This window comes from Nyctereutes procyonoides, unplaced genomic scaffold, assembly GCF_905146905.1.
Source record: "Nyctereutes procyonoides isolate TBG_1078 unplaced genomic scaffold, NYPRO_anot_genome, whole genome shotgun sequence".
NCBI classification, from domain to species: domain Eukaryota; kingdom Metazoa; phylum Chordata; class Mammalia; order Carnivora; family Canidae; genus Nyctereutes; species Nyctereutes procyonoides.
Window position 1 is genome coordinate 4,445,685 of NW_026575024.1, and position 25,748 is coordinate 4,471,432.

Below are 25,748 nucleotides of genomic sequence, written 5' to 3' on the forward strand. Positions count from 1 at the left end.
TGTTCTTTAATCCGCATGATTGCTTTATTGTACAAAAAGTTTCCAGTAACAGTAAATTAGTTTTAAAAAAGGACAAAAAAAAAGTCATTTTGGATAGAAGCGCTTCACTAATTGCTTTATTTAAGCACACAAGAAAAAAAGTCTTATCTGACCAATTAGGTTGGAAGGGTTTTATTACCTTTAAGAAGCCATTAGCTAGGATAAAACACTGAAAGCACTTGTGTCAAAACAAATAAATAATGCTCTCTCAATTAGCAGAGAAAGCGGTAAATCCGTTAAATTAGAGACATACACTGCTTCACGCCCATGGCAAAGCCAGCACCCCCACCCCCAAATTAATACAAGAGACAGTAGATTTCAGTTACGACCTAGGGAAAGATCAGGAGCTTTGGAGACCTGACAGTAAACATTTACTTCTCTCGTCCCCAGTCCCATCCGAGGAGCCACCCCAGGACACCAAAGGGAGCAGGTGCTCGGTGGCTGAGCCCAGAGCTGCCCAGAAGGAGCTCTCCCTGCTGGCCCTCTTCTCTGGTTGCATCCCAGGAGAGGGGAGGGACCCCCCCCCCACCCCCACCCCGGAGCCCAACAGAGAGGGATGGCTTGGCCTTCCCACAGACAATGGCTGTCGGCAGGAAAAGGAGCCCCCATCGCCTTCAGCCGGGAAGAATGACCCCAAGGGTACTAGGACTCCATTACCAATTTTCTCTTACTTCCTCCAAGGCTGTTGATCTTTCCCTAAGTAAAGGCTCAAAAGAAAAATACAGTGTTTCGCACAGGCTCTGGGGCTGCTTCCCGCCTTGGGACAAGGGAATGGCAGCAGACAGCTGGGGCTTTCACTGGCACTGCACTGGCTTCACACCATTCGAGATTCTTAAAACCACTCCTATTTAGATCTATTATTTTACCCAGATGGGTTGGGGGGTGCAGAAACCAACCCCTATCACCCCCTATCAACTGAAAATAAATATAAATAAACGGTGAATTTTTTTTTTTTTTTTGGTGATCCTTTCTTAAAAGGTCACCTTCCTTCAAGGGAAGACTGAGCATCTTAAAAGCTTTACCAATAATCCAGCACCACCACTGCAGACTGTCAGGGAGGGAAGACCCCTGATCCTCAGGCCCCGTTCCTCGGAGCGCTGGTCTCGGGGGTCGCCTCGACTCTGCCACTGGATTAGAATCTGCTGTGAGCAGACAATCCCTAGAGCTATTCTCAAGATCTGTAGAAGCCCCACATTTCAGGGGTGATCAGGGAGGTGGTGGATTTGTTTTCCTGACCTTTCTTTCTCCCTAATAAATAATTGTTTGTCAGGGAATACCATGCGATTTCCCGAAATGCCAGGGACACCCTTAGATCATTCCACAGCCACATCAGTAATGAGAAATCAGTGGGGGCCTGAAGTCGCAAACAACTTGGAAAGGGAAGGCTGGAGCGTGGGTTTGGGTATTGAGACCATGATCTGTTTGGATGACTTGAACCTCTGGACTTGAGTTTAAGTTTCTGGAAACAACTTCAAAGTCAATTCTAAAGAGACATTTTATGTGATTGATCCAAATAAAACATAGCACATTTAATGAGGTCATGCTCTTCTTAAACGTTTTTAGGAGAGGCAAACAACAATGGAAAAGCCATCAAAAATTATACAAAGACCATTAAAAAGATACCGTTATCTCAAGACCAAATAGAACATGAACAACTTCAGCTTTCAGAGTTACCATCACCTTACACATCATTCTACAATTCCAGGAATACATTTGAGCACCATATTGATAATAGGTAAGTAAACGGCAAAGGACTACTTTGGCGATCTGATTCATGCTCACGCAAATGAGGGATTTCCTAATCAAGATTTTCAGAATCTGCAGGAACATGCCTACTTTCGGGGCATGTTAAGTAGCAGTGGAAGAGCCGATAAATCATACCACTGGTGGAATATTTTACTTTGAAATGGAGTGATGTTTGGTTAATAATTTGAGATCCACTAATCCTAAATGGGGTGACCCATTTAGAATGGCCTCTGTGTAAATTCACAGTTCATTAAATGGTGTCTGGTTTGAACAGGCCATTATGTGGTTAGTATATAAGTAATGGATTGAGCAAGGACGGCTGGGGACGAGTACAGGGACACACTGGCTGATTCTGGTGACTTTCATGACACTGCCAATCTTCCATTTTCATGTGAGGTTGGTTCAAATCACCAACTTTTAAATTTAGGTGGTTTTGTGAGTAACCCCTTTTGGTTTACAGTAGAAAACGCAGGGCACAAATTCTAGATGAGGAATAGTCCATTTACAATTAATTTAAACTTATGAAGCTGTTTTAACTGGCCCATCTAAATGTGTTAATTAACATCAATGATGGTTTCTTATTTTTCACACTTTGTTACTCTGATCATTAACAGTGATGGAAAAGCTAAATTAAGTTAATGGGGAACGGATTATAAATTCTTAAAGGACTTCTCAGTTTGTTTTCAACTGGAAAATATACAGAGAAAGATGAAGAGGCATTTTTGCCTCCACTCATAAATTTTTGGTACCAAATTTTTTAAAAACCACATGGTTTTTAAAAAAATGTTTCCAAAAATTATTTTAACATGCTGCTCAGACATGACGGCTAAAAAAATAGCATATGCACATACAGTATCGACCAGCTTGTGGCGTGCCTGTAAACATTCAACTCATTTTCTCTTTCTAAAAAAAATATATATTATAACAGATGACAGAGCTCAATCTCTATTCTGCAGCAGTAGCAAAGGTCCTTAAATTCTTGACCATGAAGGAAAACCAGAAGCCTGTTCCCTCTGCTTGAGCACGACTGCGAGGAGTCCAGGCCAGTGCTCGCTGCCCCTGCGCGGTCCACGGCCCGCGCCTCTGCTGTGTCCGCAGGGCGGCCGAGCCCCTCGTGCTGGGAGTCCAAGCAGGCGGCACACGCAGCCCCACGGACGCCTAGTGAGACTTCACGCCGATGAGGACAACAATGAGGACAACGATGAGGACAAATAATATTAAAATCACAAGCATCTTCCGATTCTTCTTTTGATACTGCTCTGCCTACAGAGAGAGGGGGGGGAAAGGCCGTCATTTTCCCAAAAATCCAAAATCAAGCCTCGCTTGTTTCCAGTTCTGGGCTTGCAGTCTGTCTGTGTCACTGGCATCTCTACTATGGGCTACGTCACATCATTATAATCCCTTCTACCAATTCAAGCAAATTTAATCAACACAGCGGACAACTTCCATGACCCTGGAGCCACCTATTTACCCCAGATGCACTAATGCAAGGGGGGGAGGGTGCTGGAATCCACTCTTAAGACAAAGGCTGGCAGGAGGAGTCCAAGGATTGGCCACGTGGCCCCGCTTCTCCTACTTCCACTGACTGGGAGGAAGCCTTCTTTCAACGAAAGCCTCCCGTCTCTGGACACAGTTCTTTGGATGAACGTACACCTCCTTCATGGTGACGTCAAAATACTGGCTAAGGTTACCCCAGCCAGCGCGTGTAGAACTGGTGGGTCCGCAGGGGGCCGTGTTCTGCCTCCCGATTTTGGAAATAAGAACACACTCCTCCCTTTGAAATAGCAATGGGAAGAGTGTGCCCCATGGCTCTCAAGTGCAGAAAGAACCGCCCTGAGATAACCTCTTGCTGTGTTTCTGCTTCCAGCGCTCAGCATCCTCGAAGTCCTCCCCTGCAAACTTCAGCCTGGATGCCCCGGGCTGGGGTAAACCCTTAGTTACACCATGCCTCTTGTGCACAAATGCAAAAATGCCCTACCTGGGTTCCTGGGAACTGACCAGAGAAAGGAGCGTGGACAAGGAGGAGGTTCTGCGGGTGTCGCTAACCATACCTAGGGACAGCATGCCCTGTCCTTCCCCAGGCGGGGCCCTTTCCCAGGGAAGGACATGAAGGAGACAGCTGGATGGAAACATCTGCTAAGAAAATCCAATCTCTTCTGCTTTACTTCCATGTTTCCCCACCAACCTCCTGACTGGTAGTTCTGTTACCTAAGAACTACACCCACTGGGAGCCACTCATCAGCCAGGAGGAAACATCAGGATGGACAGGTTAACCTGTCTGGAGAATCTGGCCTGCGTGAAGCCACTCCCAAGGCTCAATCTTCCTTCGATGAGGTGACTGCCAAGGAAACGGCCAGCCATGCCACTGACAGCAATGTGACTTGAGAGATAAGACGGAGCATGCTTACGTTTCTAATAAGGAACCCAGAACACCAGGGAAACCAATACTAAATGATATACTTTAGAGCCTCTCAAAATGATTTATAAAGTAGAACCTAAAACAAAATTTTTAGTTCCCACTAGATTTGTACACTCCTGCGGAGAAAGCTTTGCCCTTTATCTGTGCTTTATTACAAAACATGTTTCACTAGTTTTTATTTAAGAAACTTCAAAACCAATGCATAATTCAACAGCATATCAGAAACTGGATATTATAGAGTGGAAAACTCAAGTTAGTTATAACTGTTTTCATACACAAGGCTCGGCAGCAAAATGAATCTAAATGCTTAAAAAGCCCTCTGCCTACCAGAGGCAGGCCTTTTCTTTCCATCGTGCGTTAGAGTCTTATTCCCACCCTGCTGCGGCAGTGAGCACACGGAAGAGAAAGCGAAGGGTTTCTGGTCTGACCTCGGTAGGACTCACTTTCTGTAAACCTGACACCATTCTCAGACGGGGCCGCCGCTGCCTCAGAGGGCAACCAGCTTCAGAAAAGCGACAGAGCAGTACATTAGTGGACTGAAAAAATGTTCATTATATGGCTACAAATATCACAGGGTCTCAAAGATACAAGAAAATGGACAGAATTTATTTTACTTGTGATGTATTAGCATTCCTTTTAAAGAAAACATGCACCCAATTATATACGAGATCCACTTGGCAGCATATGTATGTTTCTCATCACTGATGACAAGATTCTAAGACGCTTCCCGTTTATTTTTAACAAATATCATGAAAGATATTCCGGAAATAGCTACCTTATTAGCAAAGAGTAAGAGAGCTACTCTCACTTCAACAAACTATTCTTTTCTCAAGGTAGCACACAGATATACTGCAGTAATTAAAAGGGAAAATGAGATTTTTATCTGCTCCAGAATGATCCTCCACCAGCAATTCATCAGAAAGGTGTCACAGCAAGAGACCTGAGTCAGCAGCAACAAGCACACAGAACGTTCAACACACACCTAGCAGGTGCCCATTCCCTTGATTCCCTAAAGCAAGATGATTCAAAGAATCAAAGACTTGCCAAAAGAAAGAAATGCCCAAATCTTTTATAATCTATCGTCACAGAAAGGAGTTCTCGACAACTTCAAGTCGAAGTGCGAGGTGTACCTCGAACCACTCCCCACAGTACAATGGCCAACAACCCACGTGATCAGCTCTGACTAAAATGACCCTGGACACCTGGACACGTACATTACCTTGTGAAGCTGTTTCAAGCCATCTTCAGTTTTGATACAGGACTGCTCAACATTATAGTCAATTCTATCAAGGACTGTACCCTGGGTGATAAATGACAGTTACAGACGATCAACAACCGCAACTGGAAACGTGGAATTTCAAAACTGAGATATGCAAATTGCAGACATCATTATCCACAGGATTATCTGTTTTACTTAACTGCTGCTGTAAAGGTACACACGGAAAGCTCTGGAATCCATCATCAAGCAATATTAGGCACTCAATGGCAGAGCGCTGTGTTAGTCACAATAAAGTATAACTCATGAGAAAGAAATACTGACAAATTGAGGTTTCTTTTTTGGATTTAGCCACTCTAAGATATGCCACATTCAGACTTACTGGGGCTTTAAAAAAATATACGGTTCAGTGGAAATAGGCTCTGAGAGGCGAAAGGCTGGCTTCTGTGCCCATTTGCCGCTTAAATACTTGGATTCAAGTAAGCAGAGAGAGCTGGTTAAGCTAGACCCGGTTATGATTAGGCCTGGAAATAGACTATCCTGTCTATAAACGTCAACACAGGTTTCCATGGGTCAGAGCAAAGACAGTGAGCTCCAATCCACCATGTAAAATTACACGTTTGCCTCAAGGAGAATTTTGTTTTTAATTGTTTAATCTGTCGGTTCAAACAGAGAGAAGGGAACACCAGGCTATGTGGAAGAACAGGGCTCTTAATGGAACACACTGTATCACAAGAGATAGCAAGAGCAGTTCCTTGGGAACCGTGGGAGTAATTACTGTAACTAGATCTTCCATGGCCTCAACACTCCATTGTGCAGCTGGTTGCAGGGGGATCAGGACCCAAATCCCTGCTGGCAAGATAATAAAATACCCTAATCAGATTGTAACAGTGAACAAACAATTTAATTCTACTTGAAAGCTAGTGGTTCCAGTTGCCCTTACACAATAACCTGCCAAAATTAGCAGGGAAACCTTATCTATTGCCAGAATCATTGCTGAGTGGGGGCAGAACCCACCAGACCTCCGAAGTAGGGCGGTCCCATGAGCATCCTTGGTGTATGGGCAAAGAATCTGAGATCTTCTACTGATACCTATTTTTTACTTAAAAAATAAAAGGTTATCAATAGTTTTATAGGGAATGACATTGGTATATGCGTATAATTTGCATATACAGATCTCTGTGCGGAGAAAATATACACATATTTGTGAGTGCATGTACACACAAAAGTGTGAGCATGTACAACATACATACATACATATGTGGAAGGGCAGGAGGGTCAGATTTTGTTTCCTGACAGGAATACGGAATCAAAAGTCTCAAGAAGGACCAGATGTCATGGCAGGAATACTCAACGATGAGGAAGGTAAACCACGTACCTGCTCCACAATCATTGCTCCTAAGTCTCTAAATATTTCATTCAGGTCAGAAATGGACTGCACGATCTGGCGAATTTCCCGCTCCCTCTCCTCCACCATCAGAGTGTTCTGCTCCACCAGCACTAACTGGTCATCTGTAAAACCCTAGCAAAACAAAAAGTACAGGATTTGTGTGTCAGATTCTCTTCTCCCACCTCCAGAAAGGTATGGTGTACCGCTGTAGGTATCATTTAAAGAATGAATTCTGAAAATACTTCTATAAAGCACATAAACACAACACATAAGCACTTATTTTTCCCTAACGGGAAAGATCCAAATTCCTAAAACAAGCAGGACCTAAAGTACTAGTGGCCAAAGCAGGGGACACGAAGAGAACCCATGTCTGCAGCTACACAAGGGCTGAGTAGCAAAACCACCAGGGATAGCCTTGCGCTTCTCTGGGTTCTTCCCAATGAGGGGTGTGCAGACTGCTTTCCCGAAGGTTCTGAAAGGCAGATTACAAGGCCTCCTTGTAGCCTATAGAAAGGAAGAAACAGTATGGCCCCCATGACTGTTCTTCCACCTGCTGCAAAAACTACTTGATGGATGTACAAGTCAAGCAGTGCTGACCCATTTGCATTGCACAGAAGTTACAGGTCTATGAAGAGAAGGAACAGAACGGAGCGCAAATGTACAGCAGTCAACCTTGCAGCCCCTTCACGTACCCGATCATAAAGAGTATTATCGTCTCCATCATCCATTAGTGGTACTGATGTATCAAAAAAATGCTGGGATCTTTCCTCTCGATTCTTCATGCCTATCATAGATAGGAATTCACTTTACTTGAATATGTAAACCATCCTGGTTACTTTTCCACCATTAAAAAGGGGAAATCTAGAGTAAAACTCAACAGTCAAAATGGAGATATTCTTAGCTTTACAGGAAGCCTATCTCCAACAGAGGTGGGGGGAAGAGTAAAGGATTATAAACATATAACAATATGCAAGCATTGGGGGTTATTCCAGACAAAATCACACTATAAATGTGTACTATTCACTCGATGCCAAGTGAGTGACAAAATGACACTTAAAACAATCTGAGAATCTCTAAGAGAGGCAGAAATATTTAATCTAACTGCTGCTACAAAACATTTTTTAAATCAATATTTCTTTCTAGAAGCATCTTTAGTAACAATTCCAAATGACCCTAATCGAATTTTAGAAGTAATAAAATTAAAATACAAATATGCCAGTTGTCAGAGGGAGGGGCAATTATTATTAAATTTTTTTGGAGTGTGTGGGGATATTATTGATTACAATGGCAATAAAGGAAAACCCAATTTATGAGGTAATTCGAATACAGATGTGGCCAGAACGGCCTCTGAAGAAAAGGTACCCTGAAATCACTTGTGCCAAAGCAGCAAGTGGCTCTACTCCCAAAAAGGTTTTCAGGCATTCAAATACTTCAGTTGTTATGCAAATATAAAGCTTTCATGTGATTACAACTTATTTTACTTATTTGTTAGCAGCTTCCCCCAACCCAACATCTGGAAAGCTCCAGGTTTTATAAATGTGCTAGAATGATTTTCAAATTCTTGAAGCTCGACACAGAGTACGTTGTGCTTTGTTGTGTGTGAACTATTGCAACCCCAGTCCTCAGCCTCCGTCCATGGGGGCGGGGGGCGGGGCCAGCTGCCAGTTGCCATGGAAGGTGTGAATGTGCTCAAGGGGTTAAGGACGAGGGAACAGGAAGAAACGGAGAACTAGCAGCAAAAAGGAAGGATGAAAACAGAAAGTGGCCCATGATCCTAGTGCTGAAACTTTCATGACTCAAAATCCCTGAAATCAGCCTGGTGACACTCACGTTTGAGGTAGCCCGACTGTGCGCGCCGGAAGCTGGTGGACAGCTCCTGCAGAGCTTGCGCCAGGGAGGCCACCACGTTGCGAAGGAGCCGCTCCTCCTGCTCGGAGCAGGCCCTGCGGGCCCGGCTGGGCAGAGCCTGCACCGCACGCTGGCACCTGTGAAAGAGCTGGGAGAGGAAGCACACGGCTCCCAGCGAGCCGTGAAGGGAGACCCTGAGTGCTAGTGTGTCTGCACTCACGAGTCTGAGAGACATCAAATGCTCTGTTCACACGGATGAGCCTCGAGAAAGGTGACCAGATCAAAGTGATCTGAGGCCTCACTTATATGCACAGAAAGACTGATCGGGATGTGAACAAACGCTGTGTGCTTGTGCACTGTGTGCTGGGGCACTGTGCACACATTCTCAGGCTCCATCACCATGTGTTGCTCTATTATTGCAACCTTCTCATTTAATCCCTATCACTACCCTGGGGCAGGTATTAATATTATTGTTCCCATTTTATAGACAAGAACACCAGAGTCAGAGGGCTTAAATGAGAACCACGGTGTTGTTACCCTGCTAAGAGCTGGAATTCAAACATTGCAACACCCAGGGCTTTCCTACAGCACATCACCCCTTCAGCGATGACCAGCATCAGGAGACGAAGACAAATAAAAAATGTACACACTAAAGTTTACACGCTAGTCATATAATTTAAAATTACTCAAATTTAACACTTTACAAGGAATTTTTCTAAGGTACTGAGTTTCTCGAGGATACTAATATACTCAAGCCTAGGGCAACAGCTCCCAATCTTTTCCAATTATGAGGACCATTTTTTAAGATGAATAATTTTTAAGCACTAGTGTACAATAGAAGTTAGTCCATTCACGGTGGTAACTATCAACAGCTGAGAAAACAGTCTCCATTCCTCTAAGACCATGCTGATACCTGGGGGAGCTCAGGTCCTCCTGTCCCTTTGTGAACCTCAGGTTGGGAAGTGCAGCTCTGGGAAATGGGCGTGTGATCTGTTTTACAGTCTATACCTCGTGATGCCTTTTGAGGGGGTCATAAGAAGGTTGGGAAATGCCCCTTCCAACCTGGGGACCCATTTTCATCCTCACCTGAGTAATCTCTTGGGTGGTTATTTCAATGGCATGCTCCTGCTCACTGCTGTCATCCAGGGTGGGTCTGTTTAAATGCTGGTCATGAAGGCTGGCTAATTCCTTCATCTTCAGTTTAATTCGGCCAACATCGTACTGTATCTAAACAAATGAAATCACCAGGACTCCTCTGACGCCTGCCAGGCATCTGTCTACCTCCTAGACAATTAAGCTACACTCAAGTACAGAGTTCAGGCTTCAGTCAACTTGTAGGGTAGCTGATGTGTGAGCAACTTTCAAGTCCAGTACCATGCCTCATTATACAGTTCCAGTTTCTCTCTATAATCCAGGTAGTTACTACTAATGCCAAGGTCACTAACAAAACATCCCCCTTTCTTTCTTGTGGTGGGTGAACTAAATAAACCTAAAGGAAAATATTTCTAGGGACATGCATTCAAGTGTAGCCAAATCAGTTTTTATGGCAGATATCTTAACAAATGTTGGCGTCATAATTACTTAAAGAAATAAAGTACGAGGGGATCCCTGGGTGGCGCAGCGGTTTGGCGCCTGCCTTTGGCCCAGGGCGCGATCCTGGAGACCCGGGATCGAGTCCCACGTCGGGCTCCCGGTGCATGGAGCCTGCTTCTCCCTCTGCCTGTGTCTCTGCCTCTCTCTCTCTCTCTCTCTGTGTGTGTGACTATCATGAATAAATAAAAATTAAAAAAAAAAAGAAAAGAAATAAATATGAAACTAATTCAACTTACTTCATCCACTCCATCCACCCATTTAGGAGGTGACCGTTTTGTCACACCAATTGCTGCTTCTGGATCTAAGCTAATGCCTGATACCAGAGCCATACGGTCATCAGCAAGCTACAGAGAAATAAAGGGACATTAAAAAAAATTATTCATATTCCATTTTCATATGCATACTCTTATACCCTCTTAAATCTCGCTCCCTAAGAAGACAAAGAAATGGAGGAGTAAGTGCACTTGCCTGATCATAAGCTTGCTCTGATACTGCTAGGATTTGGGACTGTTTTCCTATCTTTTCATGCACCAGTTCTTAATTTTCTTGGACATACTTGTGAACATGAATTTGACTTGATCTGGCTATAGAAATGTAATAAAAAGAATCAACAAAAGATCCTTAACAGAAAGACCTCTTAGTACTAGTACTACATTTGACAGGATGGCATGAACCTCAACAATTAATGAGATCAGATACAAGTTAAAAAAAAAAATACTGGGCTACAAATGGAACTCACACAAAATGTTCAATAGGAGCAAGGTTCACTTACACACATTTAGCTTATTTTGGAAATGGGGCTGATCCAGTTATCTTGGTCACAAGATCATTAACCATGTGTTAAAATGTGTGAAAGAACTGCCTAAAACGATTAGCAAATTACCCACCATTTGGCAAAAGCAATCCTGAAAAACCTCAATGCAATCCTGACTGTCGCTTCCTTTCTTCGGCTCAATGTCCACCGGCAACGTTCTCACTTACTTTGCAATGATACCGAGAGCTCTCGTTGATTTTCCCTGTATAAGACACTGCCTTAGAAAGTCCTGAAGATGGGGAGGGAGATCGTGGGTCTGGCTTGGTTAAGCTGTTCTCTTGCCTGGAGGCAGTGAACAGGTTGAAAGAATCTTGAGGTGCCCTCCGGAGCTCAGAATTTATAATTGCCAGTTTCCAAAGATCCAAATCATGATAAAAAAAAATAATGGAAAACAGTATATAAAAGTCTTGTACAGGTAATACTTTGTAAATTTTCTAAATCATAGTGTAAAAATGGATAAAGAATTTATATTGCTTTTCTCCCCCCCCTTGCATTTATCTAAATTTATTTTTTCATTCATTCAGCAAATACACGTTTGCTTTTCTAATTAAGGAACAAGACAAAATTTAAAAATCCACAGATAAAGGGAAAAAAATAGAACATAAGGAAAAATCTACATTAAAAGAATTCTTCAAGTAATAAGCCCTAAATCCTCAACAGTTTATAGCAAGATTCCTACAAGCAAACTACAAGCAAATCTTGCATCTGCGCCCCCCCCAAGGCCCCCACCCCCTCGCCCAGTTCTGCCCCCATGGGCTTAGGGCATTCTGTGTGTTCATGGATCACCCCGCGTGCAATGACCACACTGAAGGGACCAGAATCCTCAATAACTACTCCCAGAGCGTCTGTGAGTCGTGATTAAGTCACAAGCATTCCGCCGCCGCGTGGACCCTGCAGGACCACAGTGTCATTTCAGGTCGTAAACAAATGGTGTGTCATCCAACCTGCACGATCTGGGGCTCTGAGTCCATGAAGCGGTAATTCTCAACCACGGCCACCCTGTTTGTTTTCAAGAGTTCACTAATAGGGATCTTTGATTCTTTTTATTGTTTTAATCCTCATAGAAACTAAGTGAGCTAGGAACTATTATTTCAATCTATAAATGAGGAAACTGAAACTCAGAAAAGTTAAGTAGCTTGCCCAAGGTCACAAAGCTATTATGTGACAGATTAAAACCGGGTCGGCTGACTCCAGAAGCCCCATCTACTCCACAAGCTGCCCATCACTTTGTCAGGCCTGTGAAATATAACTGCAATTTGCTAAGAAAACAAATCAGGACAAGTCTTCAGAACGAAACACCACCAGGAAACACAGTCCTCAGACCCTCTCCGCACCAGCAGTTCCAAGGACTACAGGTCAGGCTCCCAGTAAGCGCATGTGCATCAACAAAAAGCACCTTCCCTCGCTGACCATCCACGGGTGTGGCGGTGAGGTTCAGACCTCATCCTACACAGAGCAGGGACAGACAGTGAGAAGCAGGGCCACTTATTCCTCCAAAGTCACCAAAAGATATGCAACTCTGTGCAAGGCACAGTGACCAAAACAGGAGAGACAAACCAAAAAAGCCAATCCCAGCATCTGCCAGCTGCACAGCAGGTGCTGGACACAGAGCTGTGGGCCTACTGGAGCAGAACTTAAACCTCAACCTCCAGCTGTTTATACCAAGCAAAACCCAAAATTGCTAAGGTACCTCTTCATGGGTCACGGTACTTCCAACGACGCCAGCTTATTATTGAATCTGCTACATTGTATTATTCTATCATTTTCAATAGAGTAATAATTTGTTTTGTTTACGGCTTTTAAATTCACAATCTCGTTTTGTACCGTTTTTACTGTTTATACAAATACATTAAACTAAAAATGATATAGAGGTGATATTTAAACAAATTTATCTAGATAGTAATTAGTATCAATTTATCTGAAACAAATGAGAAATGTCAATCACACATGAAAAGTCACTTGAAGCAGATTCACCTTTTTAAGTAGTACTGAATTTTACGTAAGAGTTGTGCTGCCCCCAAAAATGCATGTAAATTAAAACTGGGGCAAACACTCTCTTTAAATGTTCTAAGGAAGCCTGTTGATGAACAGACCCCTACCCGAAGGGGACAGATGGCAGCACACGAAGCTGGCCCTAGCAACCCCGTACACTGTATCAGGGTTTTGCCAATAAGATAAGATTTTTTGGGACTGCCAACTTGAAATATAGGAAAAGTTGTCCCCTTTTTAATACAGTGTATAGCCACAGCTCATCAGGAAAAAGAAATTCAGCAGTACTCAAATGAAACGTGTCATTTATTTTACCAGTATGAATTTAAAATTAAAAAAAAAAAACACCGTTTTGAGAAGGTAAACATAATTGAAGATAAATGTCAATTATTTGAAATAGGAATATGAACAGTAAAAATACGTATTTTAAGTGCAAAATAATCACTCTTTCAGTTTCTAAAACCTCACTTCACATTTAAAAACATGTTTTCCTATTTTTTAAAGACCCAGGACACATCATTTTTCAAACTACCATTCTAGTCAATACAGGCTTTAAAAAAGAAAAAGCCAAATTTTTAACTCTCTTTACTTCTCCTTGCTGAATTTCGGCTTATCCCCTCTCTGAATATAGGATACTGGTGTCTTTAAAGCTTTTCTCAAATGAACTTCTGCTTCTGCAGTAAAAAAATCTTTCCATATTTTTAAAATTAAACAGAAATTGTACGTATGAAAAGTAAGAATTTCAGAATTCTTGTCTCTGATTTGTGGCTGTGTCCTCCTAGAGCTACAAGGGTGTGCGACCCTAACCTTGATTCACTAGCGCAGGGAAATTGCAACCGAAGACCAACACAGCACACCCAAAGGCTTCTTGCTAGTCTCACTGAAGTTATCTTTTGCCCTTGGTCCACTTTAGATGTTGACATTTGTCCCTTTAAAGAGCACCAGACAGTATGGACAAGTTGTTGATCTATGGAAGGAACGTGCACACTTACATACCCTTATAAATCTGGCTGCTCCAAATATAGAGCCCTTCTACTCTTAGAAAACCCTGCCTTTACGAGAAGGCTGATTTAGTGTCCTGTAAGATTAAGGACATGGCAAAGCCTCTGTTGAGATTAGCATAGTCAGACACACTCCCTGCCACCCCAACCCCACATCTAAAAAAAAATAATCTAAGTTCAACCATAATGCATTGGTAACAAGAAACAATACTAACAATTCTGGACTGTTTGTGGCAATAACATTTAAGAAGTCCAGAAAGGATGCTGAAAATCATAGCCTGGCCACTCACGCTTCCACGTGAGACTCTAGGAGCGCGTATGATGAAGTCAGGTCACGGGCATAACTCATGGGGCTTGGACGGCTCGAGGACTCTGCTAATAGACAATTAGGCTTACAAAATCTCAGTTTTTTGAAGGAGTAAATAAGCACATGGATAAAAGAGAATCAAGAGATGTCAGCACTACATTGTGCTTTTAAAAATCTGTGATAGTTTTTAAAATAGTGATTACTTTTTCTGGTTATGAAACAATAAATGTTCAAAATAGATACTTTTTTAAATGTACAAAAAATAGAGAAATAAAAAAATCAGAGAATCATATCATCCAGACAGATATAAATGTTGCTATTGCACTGATTTTCCTTTTTTCTCAGTTATTACACACACCCTTAAAAAAAAATCCGTAGGGGCAATGATGGGCTGTGCTGTCGGTACTGCCCTTCCCTTCAACCAGTCTTCAGAGGGGATTGTCCTCTGAACATATTGTGCAAATATGGACACTGAGCACCCCCCCCCTTGCCGCCCACAGCTCCCCAGCAATAGACTTTCTGAGCAAGAAACCAGCGGGCCCAGCCTATGTCCTGTTTCCCCACTGTATCACTTCGCCCTGCCCAGGCTATTTGGTTTGAGAGCTTGACATTTACTTCTTGTAATTTTTTATTATGTCCTATTATGAACTTAAAAAACCCAACAGCTTGGGAGATGACTTTGTTATAGGAAGGGAAGCAGATCAGAGCAGGAGCAAAGGCGAGGGGCAGATTCTTCTCTGGATAAGAGAGTAAATGGTGAGTGAGCTTCCTCCTTAGGGACACCTCACTTGGTACTTCTGGAAAACAAAGAGTAGTATCCCCAGGGTGCAGATTTTCAAGTTGATTTGAGTAGAATGATGATCTAACGTGGACACACTGCAGGATGCTACCAGATGGCTTTACTCTGGGAGACCCAAGGGATGCAGTCAGGAAAGTCTGCTCAGGTCTCAACTACAAAGAGGTGGGCTTCCATCTAACTCATGCCCAGCGCTGGAGGGTCATTCTCAGTGTCCCCAGAGGGCACTGATTTGAAGCCCCACTGCAGCTCTGGTGAAGCAAGGCTCTGGATACCATTCCCAAACATTCCCAGCTCCTAACTCAGCACCTGGGAACTTAATAATTATAAATATACAATTATTAGCTGAGTCAACAAACAATAAACAAGTGGAATGAAGTAAATAAGATACATTATCATGTACAGTTCTAGAAGCTATACTTCAAGATATAATGGCTCTGGATAAAGGACATGAAGGGCCAAGCGAAGTGCTCAAGAGGATGAGGTGGCCATGGGTACCCAAAACAGTGACTGGACTTTGAATCCAGAGAATTCCAACAGCATGTGAGTTGTGTGTGGGAAACTGGCTTTCCATGTAGGGTCTCTAGTGACAGAATGTAGGGACCCCCCTTAAACACTCAGAAGCTAAGAAGAAGAAAAGCAGAAGGGCCTGCTGATTCCTACAGTGGGTGCTCAATTTGTGAAGAAGTAGGAAAGACTGGAAATGGGCTCCAAGGACAGAGCCCTAAGTAACATAGCTAGATGTGCTCCTCATCACACACTTCTTTTTTGGGGGCCACAAGCCCTGCATCTCCCAACTGTTCAGGAAGAGATAATACCTATTCTATAAGACCCACATGCATCCTATGTGCTGTGCTCCAGAGATGCTTCACTTCACTATGTGCTGCAGTGGTTTCTTCTCCCTCCAGGGCCCAAGGGCCCAGGCTCAGGCTGGGTGCTGGCAGGGAGCCCATGGTACCTGGCTCAATGAGCTACCCATTTAAGAGTAGCTGTTTTTAAATCCTACTTGTTTTTTTAATAACAAAAGTAATACACACACATAGATAAAAAAAATAGATATCTAACCTAAGAAAAGGGCAAGTAATAGACAGGAAGTTTCCCCTCCATCCCACACCATTCCTGGAAGATGTCCACTGTTAATTGTTTATTGTATCTCTTCAGAAATCTTCTAAGTACATACAAGCATCAGTGTGAGTTCTTCTCAAAATCAAAAACAGAAAGAGTGGGAATCACACGTGCACACTATCTGGCACCAGGCTCCTTGGCACTTAGTGATGGGTCTGGGAGCTGAGTCTGCTGAAGCCCACAGGGACAGGCCATGTTCTGTAAGAAGGACGGACAATCAAGACGCTACCTCATTTATTTAACTAGTTCCCGATGAAGGATATTCAAGTTGGTCCCTGTCTATTGCTATTATCAAGTAGTTAAAAAAGATTTTAGAGCTTACAGGTAGATCTTAATCTAGTTAGGAGCCTCACTGGTTTTGAAGACAGTCACCCTAATCCCACACCTCACTGGTTACACTTCTAAATTAAAACATAGCCAAAAATCATCCCCCACCATCACTCTTATTAAAAAGCCTATCCTCTGGAAAAATATTTTTACCCCTTCACGGCTGAAATAGGTAATGGAGACACGAAACGGACAGCCACAGTTCAGTCTCCTTTTTCCTCAACCCTTTCATTAGTGCTCCTAGCGTAAAGTGCTAGGAGTATGCACCCTCTCCATCTTCTCGGTGAACTCTTAATAAGTCAGGAAAAGGCCAAAAGTGTTCTGCGGGAAGGGCGCAGAAAGTGGACCCCGCAATGCCAAGTTCCGTCAGCATGCACAGTGGGTCACTGGCTGCACCCCAAACCCAGGGGCCGTGAAGCCTCCTTAGCAGGTCCAGGGGTTCTGAGCCCTCCTTCCTTTAGGCTCTCCCTAGACATCGTGTCCTTTTGCACTCCACATGAGTTGCACACATAATCCAAAAAACAATCTGGCTTTTTGGAAGTTCAAGAAAAGGCTCAACCATTACTGTTGCCAAGGTTGAGACCCTTTCCTAAGAGCAGTAAATAATAATAGTTCCTTAAACCCTCCTCTAAACCACCAATTTACCTGGTGTGAAAGCATATTAAATAAATCCTGAGGATTAAACTGTTAAGCACAACAATTATAAGTAATCAAAATAAATGCTAAAATACATTTAAGCTCTGTTAGCATTCTGTATATGACCAAAGACTTCAGAAAAAACAGACATAATTTTATTAACATACAAAAATATTCAAAACACAATACCTCATCCAGCTCCTGAAGAGAGATGTTGTTCCCATCAGTCCCATCCAGTTAGGGATAGCAAAGAGAAGAGAAGGATGGGACAGACAGATAAGGTATGGTCAGTTGAGAAAATATTTTGATCTTAAACAACTCTGAAGTTGACTAAAAATAAAGATCTACTAACCAAAGCATTTAAAAAATCTCCCCCTTTTGATTGTTCCTTTAAAAAAAAAAAAAGCTACATCAATATACATTTACTTTTTTTATTTACTGTGATTGTTATTTCGGTGAATGAGATAGGAAACAAACAATAAACAATTGTAAAAATACAGCAAAGCAAATAAAATACACTAGCTTTAGTTTCACTAAAATATAATGCTAATCTGTTTCATAAATATAAAATATCACACACAGTATTCTAAATTTCCCTTAGGAAGATAAAAATAAGGGAGCAAAGCTAAAATGCTGTTTTACTATGTCAGATAAGTGTATATTTTAGCATGCAAATCAACCCTGCAAATGCAGCAAAATTAGAAAATGAACAACCCACAAGAATCGTCTATGGCTGTATTCAGATAATATTTGAGTGACCACACATGTAAGGTCTCCACAAATTCAATCCCGCAGACACGGCTTTATCCGTGGTAATAAGCAAGCCGAGAAACCATTCTTCCCCGGAGAGAGACACAGGTGGTAAAAGAAAAGAAAAACTCTTCCCATTTGCTTGCCATGTATTATTATTAGTCTAGAAAGCACATAGTTATTTATAAAGCTATTAGAAAAGCCAGTAAACAAAACAAACAAAACAAAAAGATTAGGAGATTTTTTTTTTAAGGGGGGTAGGAAGGAAGAAGCACCGGCAGCCAGAGGATTAAGTTTCAATTTAAAACTAAAGGTTCTTTTTCAAATCAACATGGAACTCTATCCTCTGAACAGATATTTACTAATGATAGATAATCTAAACAACTAGGTCTTTTTTTCTCTTCTACAGTATTGATCAGTGAAATAATTAGTGGTAAATTTCAATAATAAACTGTGTGGGTTTTTTTATGCTTAGCAGTACATTTAGAAAATTAAAAAACGTAACTTCCTTAATTTAAAAATTAATAGTGCAAATGAAACTGGTCTATCAGGGCCAAAATACTATTAAACAATGACAGTAATAAAAAGTGTCATTGAGCAATATTCCTCCATGTAAAAATTCAATTAGCTGATACTATAGAAAGCTGAAAGTCCTCTTCATTCCTTCCACAATTTGCTGAGAGCAAAGAGAATTATATTTATATACACACCCTGCCCTAATAGTAGTACTAGAAGATTTTAATAGAGTAGATAGTGTCAAATGGAAATCTGATTTAATTACCTTTTACTTTAAAAAGAAAAAAAGAAAATGTTTTTATTTTTTAAAAGCTTAACATTTTTCATCAAGAAAGCACTAAAATATTTTTGTTAATAAAACAAGGCACAGGACAAAACCCCTAACTCCGGTATCTGCCTATCCATCTGCCTGTTGTGCAGGAGCTCCTGGGCATCTAATCTTTGAACAAAGTATTACTGCAAACCACGGTGGAGATCTCTGCTACACAGGAGCCTGTCCTCCTAGATTATTAACCAAGCACACACCCTGATCTTTTGGTTTCTACAATTATTAGTTGATAAGAGGTGGAATCAGAATCACGGGCTAGATAAAGCTCCTTCTGTTGCAAATAAGAAAACTAAGCTTCAGAATGTATAAATCCATGTCCCTAAAGTCCCAGGGCTTAATGGCTGAGATGAGGACAGACCCAGGTGTTCAGGCCTCCTTCCACCCCACCTTCCAGCATCTCTAATGTATTAACAATTCTGGGAACTACTAGCCATAGGCACCTACTACCATACCACATTGGGAATTAAATTCAGAAGGTCATCTTTTCAAAGAGCTCCCCCCACCCCATTTTGCTACTTAAAAATAGAAGGGCTTTAAAACTCCCCCAGCCACCAAATTACCAGAAAATTCTGTCAAGACCTAAATTAAAACATTTAGAATTACCATCAGGAAAAACCAAAATACAGCCAAGTGAAAACACCTTACTATACATCATCACCTTCTAAATCTTTATAATGTCTAAATCTAGGTTTCTGACCTGCCCATGGCATATAATCAAGCAAATATTGAAAACTCCAAGCAGCATGTGGAATTTATAGTCTCAAGAACTTTCTACATAAAACTGAAAAGTAAGTGGAAACCCATCTGTGTTTACTCAGGAAGTCTGGGAAAGTTAAGCAAACGGAGTTGGAAGCACAGGTCTATGCTATAGTGCTATTTACTTTATTTCCGTGACTGCCCAAATCAAAGTTTGCTTCACTTTTATCCAACAAAGTACCCTTATTCTCAAGTAAGCCTCACTGCTCAAAGGGAATCTTTAGAGGCAGGAAAGCAAATGGATCTAAAGAGAAATATACAATGATTTCATACTTGGATTCTAAAGACAGAGAATGAATTTTCCAGCAGACTCAGTATGGACTAGAACCTTCAATATGCTGGTAAAAACAGACTCTGTATGGTTGCAAACTGACATATAGAAGATGCTAACCTCATGTAAGAAGGAAAAAAACACACACACACACACACACACCCAAGATTTAAACAATGGGTCCTTCCATTTTGCAGGACCTGTACCACCAGTTCTGGAAAGGAAGTCAACACTACTGTGGCCCAGTGGGTTAGCACAGGGCTCTGGGGCCAGGGCCACCAGGCAGGTGACACTGGGTAAGCTCCCTGACTCCTGCAAACCTTAGTTCCCTCATCTGCATCACGAGGAAAACAACAGCACCTATGTGAGGATGAAATGAGGCTGCACGTGGAAAGGGCCCCTGCACCCACGGCTCAGTGCCAGGCACATGGTGAGCACTCAGTAAAACTTGGCTAATACTACATTCCTGACTGAAGAAGGACTTCGGGGTTCTTACCACCTTAGTTAATCCTTAGTATCTTTTTTCCCCCTAAAACACACCATGTTTTATTAAAAATAATGTGCTAGTTTCAAACTAATCTAAGACCAATTAACTCTAGCTTCCATTTATAGATTATGCATTATTTTAAAGCAGAGGATAGATCAAGCGGTAAACACTAAACAAGTCGCCCCAATCCCTCTATTAGATCCATTCCAGATCAAAGGCAATCACACGTCCGACAGCACCTCATCAGATCCGAACAGCAACTCAACTACTTTTTATTCATGTCAGACTCTACACATTTTTTGGGATGATTATTTTACTTTGTAAATTCATTTCGGTTTCTTAAAGCCAAGCTGCCTATAACTGCTTGAATGAGGTGGTGTCTTAAAACCTGCACTTGGCTGAAACAATGTCAAAGTTATTTCTGCAAAGTACTGAAGCTGCTTCCCAGGATTTCTGCGTGACACTGGGCTAACGGGGCACAGCGATGTTGTTGACCAGTTCTCCTTTTGAAATTAAAGCTGGGGCTGTGTGCCTGGGTCAGGAGAAATAGTGCATTGGAAGAGAAATCACCTAACTCAAACTCCTCAACTTAAAAATAAGGCAAAAGATGTCAGGATTAAAAACCATGCCTACAGACACGTTATGGGTCAGCCGCAGAGCAGGACGTACCCCTAAATTCCCAGACTTTGAGTCCAGTGCTCTTTATTTCACACCTGCCCTGAGGTACAACGGTGATGGAGGAATCCAACACTGAGGCCCAAACACAATGAGAAATGCCAACCACTGCATATTGTTCCACATCTTAAAAAAAAAAAAAAAAAAAAAAATCAAACCCCAGTCTAACAATTAGTTTTACTAGTATCAATACAAGCAAAAGCACAATTAAGTAGAATTTTGCTCAGCTCCGGGTGCTCAACTTGAAAAAGCAGACAGAAACACTAGATTTCATTCACAGGCTGTTTCACAAGAAACTTAACCAGGCTGTCTGAGCCGGGGACTGCTGAGCCAGAGAAAGCTGTCGGCAACGCGAAGGCTGCAGGGTTATCATGCAGAAGAGGGAAGAGGCTTCCCGTGTCAGAGACCCTGAGGGCCTGAACGAGAGGTAGGACCACAGGATACAAGGTACAGGGTTGGGGATTCATACCGGCGAATCCTTTTTTTGGTAGCACAAGAGGTGGGGTGAATGGCTGCTGGAATTTCCTATAGGCATCACAGAACGTGGTCAAGGATGGGAGGCAGAGGGGTTATCACAGAGGGGATGTTGGGTCAAGGACCTTTAGGTCTCTGCTGGCCCTCCGGACTTAGCTTGTTTTGTCACTGTACATCCTCCTTCAATTCCTGCTTAGCTGTGACATATTTGCCTGAATGCTGCCCAAATCTGTTTTAGTATGCATATATATAGGTACACACAAATAAGCCCACTATCACCACCACCTAATTTGTTTTTTTCCTTCAAACTAGGATGCAAAAAAAAAAAAAGAAAAAAAGAAAAGAAAAGAAAAAGAAAAAGAAAAAAGAAAAAAGAAAAAAAGAAAGGCATGTTTAAGTTTCTTGAATGACAGGGCTTTAGGTGTACTTTGTTTTGAGGGGTGTGAGGTACATACATGTATCAACTTTACAGTCAATTTCCAAAGCCTTTTCCTTAAATAAGTTTGTGAAAATTCAGATTTAAAACTTGAAAACAAAACAAAACAAAACCTCCACAGCCTCCCCCCCAAAACTATCATATCAGTTCAATGTGATTTAATTTGGGTTGTGTGTGAAGTAACAAGCACACTGAAATGAACTTCTGCAGCTTTTTTTTTTTTTCTAATGAGGAATTAGAAATTTCAGGTTATGATTTTTTAAATCAAGTTAAACTCTAGAATTTGGTTGCTTCCTTTCTAATTACCTAAGTTTTAGATATTTACAAATTGTTTCCCCTTGTTTTATTCATGCCTTTAATGACCTGTATCTTTTTAAAGTTTTTACTTAAAAATTTTCAAACATACAGAAAAGTATGTAAAATGGTATAATGTCTCTCCACATGTTTCTCAGCAGACTTAACAATCAGTAAGACTTTGCCTTACTGGTTTCATTTATGGAGGGTTGAGTATATACAAAAGTGGCATTTTAACATTTGACTACTAAACATTTCAGTAGGTATCTCTAATAAAATCAACAAATTTAATTATCATTAGTCTAATTAATAATTTCTTAGTACCACGTAAAACCTAGTTCATGTTCAAATTTAATAGCTAGGATATTGTTTGATTTGCTAGATGGTTTTGAAAATTGCAATTCAGAAATGAAGTATTAACACTGCTATGAGCTAGACATGCAATGAGAAACACTGCATAAGTTATTTGATAAAGTTTTTAAAAACTGTGTTAGATGTGGCTTTCCCCCAAAAATGTTTATAGCACTTTCCCAACTTCCAGAAAAGTCCAAAGAATTATACCCTCCACTTAGTTAACGTCTTGCCATGTTTGCTTTTGTGTGTGTGTTGTGTGTGCAGAATAGTTTCTGTTGAATCAACTGTAAGCAAACTGAAGATTGCCAGTTTGAATACTTTGCCCCTAAATGCTTCAGAAAAATCTGACATGCCATGTGTTTTTTTTTAATGCAAACAATTAAAAATATGAATGTGTGCTTTCTTTTTAAATTCTAACTCAAGCAAACCATTTTTGTTTAATTGCAAATTCTATTTTTTTGGATTCTCTGAACTGACTACAAGGATGTTTTCCATGATCTGATTGCTTACAATCTGAGAAAGATTTCAAATAGACTAATCTAAGCATGTAACATTTTAAATGGTAAAGCATATAAAAAATATTTTTTTAATGTTCTTAGATATGTATATTTAGTCTGATTCAGAAATCTGTTTTCAAGAAATTGTCTGAGTTTGCTATACATGTCTGTACCTTTTGTTAACATTATCTATTTTTTTCCAAATTATATTCTCCAGCTATCCATATTTAATTACCTGCTTTAGCTTAACACATGTATTTTTTTAATTGCCTAACTTAGAAAACCATTTAAAAAATTGGTTTGACTTAGAAATGGACTTCTAAAAAGCTGCCCGGCTTAGACACCAGGTTTCTAAACTGTCTGACTTAATGATTAATAATAATAATAATAAAAGTCTCATGTTACCCAACGGTTCAGGGTGTTTTGAACCTTATATGATTAAAAATTTAAAAGCAAACAACGTTTTTCAATAAAGTAAAACCGGCACCTTAGAAACATCAACGCGAGTTTTAGTCCTGTGGGGCTCTCCCCCCCCCCCACATCAGGTAGCATAAAATCAAGTCATGTAAGGAATATGCAATTTTGACATCTTATTTGATAAAACTAAAGTTCCATCGAGGAGTTTTATTCATTCCGTTTCTACTCTCTAATTCTAGGCTTATTTCAGAACATTCTTCCCAAAATCAGCATTGAAATTAGCCCGTGTCCACTTACACTTAGTATAGTACCATTTCTTTCAGTTAAATGCAGAAAAAAACCTTCAAATTCTCAAGTAAATAAAAATCTAAACACACTCCGTCCATGTTTTCTATGCTTTTTGGACCTGACTTTACACGATTTTATTCCTGAAACTGTTCACACGGCTTAAATTAGCTTTTCTACAGGAGCAATACGGCCAAAGACATTTTCCACTTGTGATTTACAAAAAGGGAAAACTGTCTTTGCGGACGCTCTGTCAATAATCAAGACCCATGACATGATCTTTCTGAAGCATTTAGCAAAGTCCTAAAGGAAAAAAATTAAAAGGCAATATGGTTCCTAAGAGGTGAAATAAGTGTGAGATCCCCACAGCTGCATATTTCAAGTATAATCCCTGAGAATCTGGTTTGGGGTGACTTTATTTCCCTCATCCTCCAAGCCTGTCTGTCTCTGTTCAAACCTAGCCATTCTACAGCAAGGAGCTCCCACCCACCCCCTACTACAAACTAGTTTCATAACTTCACTTTTCAATTTAAGGTATTCCCAAGCTCATCATCGTCTTGCATAAACCATGCCTACCCGTCCCCTCATCTATCAGAGCAAGAAACTGAAGCTCAGTAAAGGAAAGGAGACCTCATCAAAAAACAAACAAAACCACCTCAGTCATCTTCCCAGGCCTTCCCTAGAACAGATTCTACCGCTAAAGAAAGGTTCAGGTTAATTAAATTAAAAAAAAAAAAAAAAAAAAAAACATGTGCTATTTTGAAGGTTAATTTCCACATACACACCACGTTTTTTTTCTTTTCTTTTCTTTTTTTTTAAAGTTCGAATGGAGGGAGGGACAAGCTTAATTTCCTGTGTGGGAAATGGAAAACGAAGAACCTAGCACCTTACAGGTCTCACAAACACGAGCCCCCAGGAAAACAAAACAAAACAAAACAAAACAAAAAAAAAAAACACAGAGAGGCAATTATTCAGAGGGAACGCGGCCACACCGAGGAGGGCGGCGAGGCCATTAAAAGAAAACGGGTGGGAAAGGCTAAAAAAAAAAAAAAAGGCAAACAACAACACCAACCAAAAAAAAAAAAAAAAAGCAAAAAACCACCACACACAACACACACACACACACACACACACACACACACACACACACACACAAAGCCTCCTCCTTTTGGGGGTGGAGCGGGGGGGGGGGGGTTGGGAGGGTGTCTTTCATTTGCAAGGATCCGGGCTCTGTGATCCTGCAACCCCCAGCTCTCAGGACCAAAGTGAGGCCCAGCGTGGGGGTGGGGGAGGGGGGCTGCAACGGAAAGAAACAAAAAGGCTCCAGAAGGGCCCCCATTTCCCCCACCCCACCCCCACCCCCAATCTTCGTGTTAAAACATATGTGAATGGGAGGCGGCCGGCCAGTCGCGCGGCGACGGGCTCGGCTCGGGCTCGGCCGGGCCCGGGCGCGGTGGGGGTGGGGGTGGGGGTGGGGGTGGGGGTGGGGAGGCGGGGGAGGGGTGCGGAAGTGCGGCGCGCGGGCCTCCCGCTGGCGGCTCCCCGTCCAGGGTTATGGGCGCCCCCGGACCCTGCGCTTCCGGTGCCTCTGAGGCTGCTCACTCTTCTTTCCTTCCACAGAGAGGGAGAGAGAGAGACAGACAGACAGACAGACAGGCAGCCCGCAGGGCACACGGGCGTGCGTCGGGGGGGCCGCCGGGAGACTCACCGCAGCAAGGCTACGTGAATGCAGAGGGCTGGAGGTGGTGTGACTACTCACTTGCTCGGCTAACAGCTGCCGGGTTTGGATGGAATTATTCCGCAACAACAAGAAAGCGTCGGTTAAACGCCTGGTGGCCATGCCTCATCCTTTGTGACCCCCCGCTCAGGGGCCCCCCGCCCACTTAGCGTCCTGGTTTGTTCACTTTCTTTCCGGCGGCGCGGCGCGGCCCGGCCCGGCCCGGCCGGGGCGGCCCGGCCCAC

General features: G+C 42.0%; 1 protein-coding gene across 9 annotated transcripts; it reads right to left on the bottom strand.

Annotated features, from left to right (window-relative positions):
* Window positions 1-25,748, bottom strand: STX16 (syntaxin 16). 9 transcript variants are annotated; one of them, XM_055345786.1, is made up of 9 exons: window positions 25,495-25,748; window positions 17,436-17,447; window positions 10,488-10,595; window positions 9,745-9,885; window positions 8,641-8,806; window positions 7,503-7,594; window positions 6,799-6,942; window positions 5,424-5,504; window positions 1-3,048 (listed from the first exon to the last, which is right to left on the bottom strand). In XM_055345786.1, the coding sequence occupies exons 1-9, from the start codon at window positions 25,624-25,626 to the stop codon at window positions 2,944-2,946; spliced, it is 981 nt and encodes a 326-aa protein (XP_055201761.1). In that variant the 5' UTR covers window positions 25,627-25,748; the 3' UTR covers window positions 1-2,943. The 9 variants fall into 9 exon arrangements, with proteins under 9 accessions (XP_055201761.1, XP_055201774.1, XP_055201796.1 ...); XM_055345799.1 differs by having other exon boundaries at window positions 25,546-25,741; XM_055345821.1 differs by lacking the exon at window positions 17,436-17,447 and adding an exon at window positions 10,720-10,835 and having other exon boundaries at window positions 25,546-25,674.

Bases quoted from the DNA above. Each gene is read 5' to 3' on its own strand.
- STX16 (XM_055345786.1), bottom strand. From the start codon at position 25,626: ATGGCCACCAGGCGTTTAACCGACGCTTTCTTGTTGTTGCGGAATAAT. The intron at 9,886-10,487 runs GTAAGTTGAATT...TCATTTGTTTAG, and splicing joins GGGTGGATGGAGTGGATGAA to ATACAGTACGATGTTGGCCG. The intron at 5,505-6,798 runs GTACGTGGTTTA...TTTATCACCCAG, and splicing joins GAGCAATGATTGTGGAGCAG to GGTACAGTCCTTGATAGAAT.